The sequence below is a fragment of the Oryzias melastigma genome, linkage group LG23 (genome assembly GCF_002922805.2).
Source record: "Oryzias melastigma strain HK-1 linkage group LG23, ASM292280v2, whole genome shotgun sequence".
NCBI lineage: Eukaryota > Metazoa > Chordata > Actinopteri > Beloniformes > Adrianichthyidae > Oryzias > Oryzias melastigma.
Window position 1 is genome coordinate 5,909,580 of NC_050534.1, and position 11,535 is coordinate 5,921,114.

At 38.6% G+C, this 11,535-nt stretch overlaps 2 protein-coding genes across 2 annotated transcripts in view; one reads left to right on the forward strand and one right to left on the reverse strand.

Annotated features, from left to right (window-relative positions):
• slco1d1 (solute carrier organic anion transporter family, member 1D1) overlaps positions 1 to 10,270 on the reverse strand; it is a 13,219-nt gene extending 2,949 nt beyond the window's left edge. The window contains exons 1-12 of the mRNA XM_024291221.2: positions 10,187 to 10,270; positions 9,847 to 9,961; positions 7,691 to 7,832; positions 7,458 to 7,590; positions 6,407 to 6,531; positions 6,136 to 6,282; positions 5,926 to 6,024; positions 5,248 to 5,502; positions 4,774 to 4,938; positions 2,103 to 2,298; positions 1,822 to 1,987; positions 150 to 334 (exon numbers count right to left, since the gene is read on the reverse strand). Of these exons, the coding sequence (XP_024146989.1) occupies positions 150 to 334; positions 1,822 to 1,987; positions 2,103 to 2,298; positions 4,774 to 4,938; positions 5,248 to 5,502; positions 5,926 to 6,024; positions 6,136 to 6,282; positions 6,407 to 6,531; positions 7,458 to 7,590; positions 7,691 to 7,832; positions 9,847 to 9,897 (1,664 nt within the window). The 5' untranslated portion in view covers positions 9,898 to 9,961; positions 10,187 to 10,270. The remainder of the gene's footprint in view (positions 1 to 149; positions 335 to 1,821; positions 1,988 to 2,102; positions 2,299 to 4,773; positions 4,939 to 5,247; positions 5,503 to 5,925; positions 6,025 to 6,135; positions 6,283 to 6,406; positions 6,532 to 7,457; positions 7,591 to 7,690; positions 7,833 to 9,846; positions 9,962 to 10,186) is intronic.
• Positions 10,271 to 10,386: 116 nt separating this feature from the next.
• LOC112156560 (proton myo-inositol cotransporter) overlaps positions 10,387 to 11,535 on the forward strand; it is a 158,582-nt gene continuing 157,433 nt past the window's right edge. Inside the window, exon 1 of the mRNA XM_036210240.1 lies at positions 10,387 to 10,489. The gene's annotated coding sequence lies outside the window, so the exon portion shown is untranslated. The remainder of the gene's footprint in view (positions 10,490 to 11,535) is intronic.

The window sequence follows — 11,535 nt, forward strand, 5'->3', positions numbered from 1 at the left end:
ATTTCTAAAAGGATGATTAAAAAAAATAGTTTTATCGTGTCAGATTATTGTCTTAAAAGTCGTTTAATGGAAGTGCAAAAAACCCAATTGTCTACATTAACTATAGTCCTTGCCTATGTGGTAATGGGACATGAGAGTTATGTGTTAACCTGAGCAGAACAATGTATCCTGGTGTGCCCCCACAGGCAGAAATGAAGGCCCCCAGCACAGACAATGCCATGTAGATCTTGAACTTCCTATCACAGTCGCTTTTCCTGGAACACTGGCCCAGCACTGCAGACGTGTTTGCTGCTGGGGTCATGGCCTCCTCGATGCAGGTGCAGTTATTAAACACCTGAGAACAAACAAATCATATTTAATGTCACAGTTTTTTACAAATTCATAGCTGGACTCCAAGATGTCAGACTCTACAAAGTGAACATTTGAGTGGTGGACTTTGGGATTAAAGAAGTGATTCGTGTATAATATTGCAGTACTACTGGTTATGTTAACATACTACTGTCGCATTTAAAGTTTTTTAGCTAACAAACCCTCTGTTGACTCGTAACCAAGATTTACAAACAGTGATTGATGTTCACACACTTAAAGACCCACTCCGATGAAATTAATATTTTTGGTGTTTTAATATTTTTCTTGTGGCATTTTTCTCACAATGGACATTTATAAAGAAAATTAATATTAAAAGTGATTCTAACTTTTACTTAAAATTGTTGTGAATGAGGAGCAGACAGAAAATGCTGCTTAAAAAGAGCACATTTGTGATGTAGTAACTGCTCCCTGCTAGATGACTCCTCCACTGGTAGACCAACACATTCTCACTCCCAACTCGTGACGTTTGCTTCAGGACTCCTCTGCATCACTTTTTGAAGTTTTGGGTGTCCTCAACTCGTCATTTTTTGAATTGCTGATTATTCCAATTAAATTAAGTGTCCGTGCGTTTTGTCAGACGCGGTACTGGACCCGGACTGGTAATCGGGATGTGGCTGGTACCCAAACGTTTGTCCTTCTAACCCTGGTCTGGAAACCGGTACTGGCACCGTCTGATGCCATTTGATTCCTGTAACGGTTTGTGGTACTGGTTCGCGTCTGGTACCTCGAACATCCAGTACTGGGTCATGGTTCGGGTACCAGTGCTGTATGAGTTTGCAGCCCGGATGTTGGGGAACTCCAATATAATTGGAGCAGCCAGTAAGTCAAAAAATGATGAGTTGTAGACACCCAAAACATCAATTTCTGACGCAGTAGGGAAAATATGTGACGACTTGGGAATGAGAACCACATCCCTGTACGTCTTCATTTTTTTGCATTCGAACTAGCATCTGGCTCAAAACTGACAGCCATTTTTGTAGCACCAGTAATGTTAGGTAGGTGCTATGATGAGCTGTAGGCTAGTGGGAGAGAGTAACAACAGAAGGATGATGGGAAATTGGTGCCCGCTTACTCCGCACTAACAGTCCTGCCAACAACTCAGAGGTACATTTCTAACCAGCTACTGTTCAGTAGGAACTATTCTAGAAAATTATACGTTTTCTGATTTTGGCAAAAATTGCATAGTCATAATTAAACGATTATTGGCAATGCCTTAAAAATAGATCAAAAGATGATCAGAGTGGGACTTTAAACAGCTTTTTAGAGAGGTAGGGTTGAAAAGATAATATTTAAAACATTTATGTTGAAAAAAATATTTCAAATGCTTCTGATAAACTATTAAAAAAATATATTTTCATTGCAAACCTGTAGAAAAATGTCAAAATCTTGACACAAATACATGATTGTTTGCTTGTTTCATTCATAGGGGAAACTGTGAGTGTGCAGCCTCACCATTGCCTTGCCAAATCCAGTAGAGGTCTGGCAGCCAGCCAGGCATGGCGAGGCATACGTCATGCCATTGTAGGCACAAACCGGGTCCCAGTGCTTCAGCGAGCACGAGCAGCCCATGTTGCACTTTGACAGTAAAGTCTGTTGGTTGTAGGACACTTCTGGAACTCTGGTTAGACACAGAAAAACACTTATTAGAACTTATTTAAGTAAATTAACATTTGCAACAAACATGCAGACATTCATCTCAGTCTGGTTCCCGTTGGTGTTTGTGAGCCGCTCACCCTTGATAGGACACAGTGAGACCAGCCACTTCTGCGTTGCCACAGTGCAGGAAAATCTGAACGGCAAGCATGCTAAAGGCTCCTAGAGATGCGGAAATGGCCATCCTGCTGGCTCCAACGATTCCGAGTTTGAAACGCTTCATAACAAAACCTCCTGTGATGAAGCCCAGAGCCACAGCTGGTAGATTCATAATACCTGGAGGGACAGACACATGGAGAGAGCTCAGTACATTCTAGAAATGATTGTTACAAAGACTTGTGAGCTAAAGGCTATGTATGTTCACAATAAGTTAAAGGTGGCTCTTTGGTTAAATAAAAATGCTTTTCATTTTAAAAAGTGCAATATTTTTCAGACAAGAATATGCTTTAAGCAAAAACAGTTACAAAAGTTCAACGGTTTTTTACTCAATCTCAAACAGTTGTAACACAGTTCACATCACTCCACCAGGATTTTGACTACAATACCCATAATGCTCCAACAATATCAAGCAGTTTAGCGTCACAGTTTACAAAAACAACAACATTTAGACACATTTTTATTGCTGTTTACCATGGAAAACCAATTTGAGGTCAGTAAGCACAACCAGAATTCATACCTAAGGTGTGCCGGATTATAAGAAGGACTGTCTATTATTAAAGGGTAACCAAACAGGGGATTTGGAGGCTGACTCCGCCCACAGCCGAAACTAGAAAATCTGATCAGAGGGGCGGGGCTTAGGGCAGGACTGTTCTCATTACTGGAGCTGCAGATCATGACGTCAGACTTCTGAAACTTACGTGGTTTGACCAATCTCAAAATTCAACTGTAATACATCGATTCAACCTGTAGGGGGCAGCACACAGGTGGTTTTTGACTATGTTTTCAAGAATTAAACAAGTTTATTTTAATTTGCAAAAAATCGGGAATGACCATCAGACAGTACTTTTAAAACCTCATTTATAGAGGTCAACAGTCAAAAAAATTGATGTAGTGATTGGTTACCCTTTAAAGTAGTGGTCTAAAAAAATATTAAAGGTCGCTTTATCAGCTGTGATTTAATTTTTGATTTATGAATTTCTGTCTGAGATGCACCACAAATAGTGAAATTGACTGTTTTTTGTTTTTTTTTAAGTCAATGCTGACCACTACATTCACAGCATTGATATGATTCTATGTGGCACAGGATGTCTTATTTTGAAAGGAAGTCATTTGAACATCTGTCTAAAATTATGAACAATTTCATAATTTGCTTTTCTGAAGAGTGAAGTCAGACTCTGAAGGTTGCAGACCCTGCATTAGATACTACCGACCCGTACTTCTTGAGGGCCCCCATACGTTGTTGAATCATAGAAAAATGGAACTGGACGGTTGGGGCGGAGCTGGAGTTGCCCCCCGTTGATTGGCAGAAAGTGATGACGCCATTAGAAGCGCAATATAGTATTAAGCCAGTAACTCTGTTTTCCTCTTTATGGCAGTAAACTTCTTAGCCATTCACAAACTTCTTTGAACCAACATTAAATTCCTGTTAAGCACAAAGTACAAAAAGTAAAGCAAGAAAAATACAAGCTGCTGAACGACCTCCATTGCTGTTTTTTTTCTAGTCGTCGCTCTACAATGACGCAATGACATGCTAGGGGTCTACACCACGCATGCACCGTGAAAACAAACCAAATGAGGCTCATGTTTCCACGTGTGGTGATAAAGATTGTTTTTGTGAAGCAGGAAAAACGCTGAGCAGGCCACTCAGCTACATTCCGATGAATCCAGTTGCAGACAACTACATTAACGCCATCGTTTTCCCCGTGGCTCAAAACTATACAGCTGGATAGATCCAATATTGCTAGCAACTTTTGTTTCACCAGTAATGTCAGTTCGGGCCAGCGAGAGAGCGCATAAACAGATGGATGGCGGGAAGTATGGATGGTCTCACTCCTTGCCAAAAGTCAAGCTCAAAACTCAGAGGTAAATTCTTAATGAGCTCCTGCTGATCTTCAGAAACTATGTTCTAGAAAACGACACAGGTCTTTTATTTAGGCTAAAAACGGCAATGCCAGAATTTAAAGACCAATGGGAAGGCTTTGAAAATAGATCAAAAGATGATTAGAGTGGACATTAATTGGGAGGGGGGGTTGTTTTGAAAGATGTTTTTTAGTTCTCAACAACCATTTGGCAGTGCTCCGTGCAGTTTGATTTTGGACGGCGTTGTCAAATTCTATGCTAATGACCCCGTCCTTCCACTTCCTCCTTGTAGCTGTACGGTAATCAGACACTTTTCAAAATGGTAAAGACAGATGTCAGAGGTGTTTTGAAGAAATTTCTCTTCTATTGTTTTGCTGATGTTTCTTTTGTTTTTAATAAAACCATAGAAGAGAATGGAATGTGTTGCTAGCAGCGCTACTGCTGTGACAGACAGGAAATGCAGCAGCTCCGTTTGGCAGCCACTCGCTGTTTTTCTAGCTTTGGTGACTGTAGAACAATGCATGTTATAACACTAACAGAGTTTTGTAGTCGCTCGGTAAACAAGTCATAAAACTACAGACTCACAAAAGTGGACCACATCGTGAGCTATTTAGCACTAATATGTCCAGTCACTTTTATCGCACACAATCACACGTTCCTGTAATAATATCATTGTTTCTGCAAGCTCAGAGGGGGTTTTGGGGGTGGGAAATGGGGGGCTGTGCTCCATACCTATGAGGAATATGGCCCTGGAGGCTGACTGGCCGTAGGTCTGTTCCATGAACTTGGGCTTGAAGGTGATCATCCCGATGAAACCGTTGACCGCCACCAGGTTGGTGAGGATCATCAACGAGAAGATGCTGTTCTTGAACAGTCTCCGCAAAGATGGAACAAAATCTGGACAAGAAAAATGGTCAGGAAAACATTTTTGGTTTGATTGTTTTTTGATATTTCAGTTCCAATACTGTTAATTTATTAAAAATGAGACAAAACTATAGCAATGTGAGGTTCAGTGTTTTGCTCAAGAGACACGCTGGGAACCAAACCTACGATCTTCCAATCAGAGGTCGGCCGCTCTACCTTTGCACAGCCACCTTGTAGTCCAATAAACGGAACTGATTTGACTTTATCACTCTGAACAACTTTATATTTGTATATGCCTGAATTAATGCAATCGTATCTTAACTCTAAGACATTATAATTTACCTTTGACCATTTCCTTAAAAGTCGCCTCCTTCTCCTTCTCCTCCGCATAGTCGGCCTCCTCAGGCAGGAAGCTCTCCTGCTCGGCCACAGCCGTCAGCTCTGTGCTTTTGCTCTCCTCTTCGCCTTCTTTAGGCAAAGATTTAGGAAGGAAAAAGAACGGGATGCTCGACAGCAGGATCACCGTGCCCGACATGATGAAGCCGAGCCACCAGGCGCCCACCCAACGAGAGTCCCGATGGGTGATGGTGATGGTTTCTGAGAGACAGGATGGAGATTTCCTGGGTATAGCCTGCTGTTTCAAACACATTTTTAAGAAAATTACCAGCTCAGGTAGTAGCATTACAGATTGTATGTCAACAGGTTGACATAGTTGGGAGAAATCAATGGGATGACCCGTTTTATCCTCATGACTAAAGTTTTTGTTCTTTCACTGAAGCTATGTCATGAAGGATCAAAGGGAAACAAGGTTAATTATTTAGCTGAGGGGCGCTCAAAAAAGGGGCGGGGTAACCAAACTGCCCCAAATTCTCTTATGTTTGAAATTTTAAGCATTTATCACAAACAGAAGGTAGATAAAGATAGCCAATACTGACGTAAAACACTGTTGACAACCAATATTACATTCACTGTGTTGTACAACCGTAACTGGATCCGGTTGTACCTCTCCAAGCCCCATACCTAGGTCAGTAAATCCGATGTCCACATAGATCTTGGCTAAGAAGGATCCCATCATGAATCCCACCATCGGGCCCAAGATTCCCACTGTATGGATACAAGCTAGGAAAGGAGAAAATATACAAAGCAGTCTGTGAAAGAACTGGAAACACTGATACGATTGAAACCCAAGATTATGTTGTGTGAAATACAAAGTTTGATTAAATTACAAACCCAAGTAGAAAGGAGTATTCTCCTCTCTGGAGAAGTCATCCAGATAGGAAATGCCCAGCGGCATGACCGGAGTCTCTCCAATTCCTCGTAACATGTTTCCCAAGAACACGTAGATCCACATGGATGAGCCTGCTGCCTTCTCACAATCTGAAGGAAAGAACGCCAGGCTTGAATGTTTGCTAAGAAGAATTTAGGATTAAATATAACAAAATGCCACGAGATAGAAATGAATTTTAAGGAAGTTATTGAATGTGTGTTTGCAATAATAAACCTTTAATTTTTTCTAAATCTGGTGCCTCATCTTCATCTACCATGCTTTGGTTGGACAGGCAGGGCAGGATGTTTGCTGTACTGTTGACCTGGCTGGTGTGAGACATGCTGGTTTCATATTTGTACCTGTGAAGTGTCGACACAGATGTGAAGTTTACAATAAGAAAGAAAAAACAAAGAAAGAAAAATTCAGAACATCAGTACAAACTGTACAGAGAACTGAACAGAGTTAGTGTGATGTCACCCGGAGAAAATGACTTGCTTTCGGTTCCAATAAAATTAAGTCAATTCAGTTGCCATTTCATTTTTTTTTTTTTTTTTTTTTTTGTGATGTTGGAACCAGTAATAGTAATCAGTGACAGGTCCAAGTCAGTCTGAGTCCTCATTTCTATGGCAACCACTCTCGCCAATCAGGAGTGAGCATGTTAAAAGACCACACCCCTTCCACTGAAAGCAAGATTGGGAGAATCAAAAGCGTCAAACATTTCACACATTCTCGCTCCCTACTCGTCATATTGTATATAGACGTATTTTTCGGGCCCCCTCCACGTCACTTTTTTACATTTTGGGTGTCTCCAACTCATTGTTTTTCGACGTGCTGGTTGTTCTCATTAAATCAGGGGTCCCCAACCCCTGGACTGCAAACCATAGCTAATGTTCGAGCGACCAGCCGCTTTATGTCATGTGAAACAGGCAGATGTAGTGGTTTTCCAAAATAAAACTTCCTACAGAATCAGAAAATAAAAAAGCGTAAAGAATCAAAGTCAGCGTTTACATTTTTCCCTGTCTGCGGCCAGGTACTTTGGACCGGTATCGGTTCGCTGGCCGAGTTGGGGACACTCAAAACGCCAAAAAGTGACGCTGAGTGGACCCAAACCATAAGTTCATATATGACAAGTTGGGAGTAAAAATGTGTTGAAATGCAAGGGGTCACTCAGTCCAGTTCTCTTATACAGTCAAAAGCACAGCCTTTACTGCAAATGCTAAAACTCATCTGGATCTTTGTAAAAAATGTGCAAAAGTTGCAAATGATTTGCAAGACATCTACTGACCGTCCCTGAAAGAAGTGAGGAAGTGCCGTGAGGAAAGATCCGGTGGCCATTAATAAACAGCCAATACCAATCAGCCGGGGTCGATGCAGTTTAGCACCAAAATAGCTCACGAAGGCAATGACCAACAAGTTGCCTAGAATTGACAACCATGAAGTGAAACAAGATTTTCAAGTTAAACACAAGTATGGATTGATATCACAATTAAGATAAAGTAAAATATCTTGAAAATGTACCCATTTCAAAGCCGCCATCTATAACTCCAGTCAGGGAGCTGGGGATGTCGAAGCGCCTTTCAATCTGGGTTATGGAGCTCTTCATGTAGGCTCCACCAAAGGCTTTGGCAAAATATGCAAAAGCCATAGAGACTAAAAAGAACTGGAACACACAAAAAAGTATTATTCCGTCAAGGTGAAAAATGTTTGACACAATCATTTTTAAACAATAAAGTCTTTGTGTGTTGACTGTAATTGACATGATTAATTGACTGTTAATCTCTTCCTAACCAAATCAGGATGGATACATCAATTTACATTAACACCTTTCCCTTTTAGAAGAACATTGATTCAACCTCTATGTAAAGAACTCATCATTTACAGTTTAACTTCACAGTCTACTCATTAAACCTTTCAAAACTAAATCAATTGAAACAGGCTTCAACAATGAAAGGTTTTCACAACAAAACAGCTGTGATGAGATTAAGGCCTTGATTATATAATTAACTTTTAATCGCATGAGGAAGTCATCAACCATTATGTTGTTAAACAATGAGTCCGTGTTATCTCATACGGGGCCACATTTTTCAGGCAGGGTCATGACTCTGGTATTTTATGTTGTATTACATTGTTTTAAATTAAGACTCTAATTTTCCTAAGCCACTGCTTTAAAAAAAACTGACAGAAAATTATATGTTTTTTAACTTAAATTTGTAGATCAAAGTCTTTGATGCAGTCCACAAAAAAATGCTTTATCATTTTTAGTAGCTCAGTTATCGTTTGTGAGATCGTTTGTTGAGTTTTTGCTCACAAGCATGAATATTAGCCTAATAAGCAAAAAAAATCAATATAAGTCTTCAGGAAAATAAGATCCATGGATTCTTAACATGATGTAACTGTTTTCTAAAAGCTTTGTCATTAAAAAAAAAAAAACGGATTAGTTATTCTCATGCTGAAGTTTTAAAATTAGCTAACGTTTTCCCGCCAAGAATTTCATGGAGGCAGCCATTTTGAAATGAGCAGAAAAAGCAGTTCTACTGCCCCTAGTGTAATGATGGTGAACTACAAGGCAGAAAACATGGAACAAGTGAAATAAAATGGGTTTTTAGGGAAAATTTGGATCGTGTTAATGAGACGGGGTCTCAAAAATGTGTGTATCAATTTTGATACCAATGGTTAAATAGGATTAAATAGGTTTTCATTGACTTTTAGGAGTAATTTCTTGGATTGTTACTTCATTATACCCTCTACAAGAATTTTTTCATGTTATTAGCTGTAACATTGTATAGTATGTATAATAAGTGTTTCTTTTTAAAAAATGATTATGAAGTAAGCTTAAAATGTAAAATTATGAAAAAGTAAAACATACAAAGTTATTCAATTAAACCACTTGGAAAGCTATTAAGCTAACACTAGCAACAAGAATTAAAAAAATATGGTGAAGAAAAAAAAAATTTCTCTGTAAATTTTTTTTTGAAAAATGAACTTATTGTTGTTATTTGATGCATAAGGACAGTTTGAAGATTTTTTAAAAATAATAAACTACACAGGAAATGATAATTAGCTAAACTCCCAGATGCTACTCCAAAGTTTATCAGCAATGTCCCATGTTTGTACCCTTGGCACAAAGATTGTTAATGATTAACAGGGACCAACAGTAGGTCTGAGGTCACAGACGATTCCCAAATAAAAGTCCCCAAACAATCAACATTAACTTCTATTTAATGCTTTTATCTGCAAGCTTTTAACAGGAAATTAATTAAATCTTTTTAATTTCAGCCAAAATTGATAATGGGCTATTTTGGGGATAGTTAATATGTTATATTGGTCTGTGTAATAAGACATGCACACATGTGGTGTAATAAACGGTAATATTAGGAAATCAAATCAATAAACAGCTCTTCTATGATGTAAACAAATCTTATGTAAAACATCATGAGCCCCAAAAACTTTACTATTCTGAATTTTACAGTTAGGTAAAAAATATAATAATATTCTCGGCCTTTTTCTGCATTTTGCAAAAAATATTTTTAATTGTTTTTTAAAAATGAACAATAAACACAAACCCAAAAAATAAACAGAGAATGGTTTTCCAAGAATTGAGCCGTGGCACATTTTTGCTCAAATTCAGTCCTATTAATTTTGTTATGCTAATGGAAATGGTACATTATACTAACCTTTAGTTTGGAGCAGCATGCCTTACGTGGCTTTGTGGGTTCTACACTCATGATGATGCTGTGTGCGCCAGAAAATGCAAAATAAAAAAATGCACAGAATTTGGCTGTAGAAGTCCTGCAAGTAAGAGAAAGTAAAAAGATTAAAAAAAAATGAATTCAGCTCTACTAAAAAAGTGTTTTTAATAATATTTATAAAAGTAGTTTGTTAAAAAGAGTGCATGATTGAATATTTTGTTTTGATTAACTAAAATATTGTGGAAAATATTAACAAAAGATGATAAAAATAAAATGCATCTCAAATAAGTTNNAAAAAAAAAAAAAAAAAAAATTAAAGGTTTACCTAGATGCTGTAGAAGTTAGGCACTATGAAGATCCCAACTGAAGGCTTGTTGTACCCCGCAGGACTTTGTGCTTAAAGCCCAACTCTTATCAGACCAAAAAAAAATTGTAAAATCACTTGTAATCAGTAACTCGAGACTCGTGTGCTTGTTGATTGTGTCAATAAAAAGCCGCACAGCCCTGGCGCAGTCAAACAGACATGTGCACGCGGTCCTGGAGTGAACTAGTTGTTCCAGTGGGATGCTCGCCTGAGCAGCATCGGTGGGTTCAGATCTTCAGATGTCCCCCCCACCACCACCTCCAGGTACAAACACACATTCACAGAGCGGCACATCCTCCAACACAAACCTCCTGAGTATCCATCCTTTTGAACACACAACAAACAGCAGCAGCATGAAGCTGACCACCGTTTATTGTGACTCCAAGCCCGCTGTTTCTGTTAGAGTGAAATCCTTTCCTCTTCCACTGAGATCCAGCTTCTGCGAGGCTGGGTGTTTCCTAAGTGTGATCAAAGTTTTCCTGTTCTATTGATAGCTGCAAACAATGGTCTCCTCCGCCTGAGTACAGCATATCCCATCACCTTATCACACTTGTAAACAGAAGGTATGCACAGAGATACATACCAGCTCACTTAAGCCCCCATGGTTCATAGTATGGATTTTCCTAAAAAGAGGTCACAATCAGAACATTTTGTTCTCCTCAGTTTGTCCCTGTAACTTTATTCAGTCTAGGGTTGATTGTACCTGGATGTTTTGCTTTGGTTTTCTTTGTTTCTTCTTGTTGGCGTCCAATTGATGTAACTCTTTTCTGTCACATTTTTGTGTTTTGTCAAATGTATGTTTTGTGTCCACCTTAAATTTCTGCTTAGCTATACCCCACATTGTTTAACTTGTTTTAAAAAATTTGTGTACATGTTTTATTTGAAAAAAAAAACTTGCAATATTCTTCCCTCTCATGCTTCTCACGAGTTTGCTGATCATATGTATATAGAATTTATTTTAAGCTCATTAGCCTCCAGACATTTTTGATTAAGAGTACTTGTAAAATATGGGTTACTAGTGTAAGGTCCTTTTTTCCCCTTTTAACTGTTATGTGCCAATATTTTGGCATCCATACATTGTTTCCTCTACTTTGGTCCTTCTAATATGATCTAAGTTTAAACATCTGAAATTATTACTTATTGCTATGGATATTGATTTCTTTTTACACATTTGATATGTTTATTTTAAAAATGTGGAAACCAGAATCACAAATTTCAACCTCTTTTTTTAATTTCTGGAAGGTGTAAAAACAAGTCAAACAACAACTTTAATATCAACTTTATAATATAACAAAAAAAACAGGCTCCTC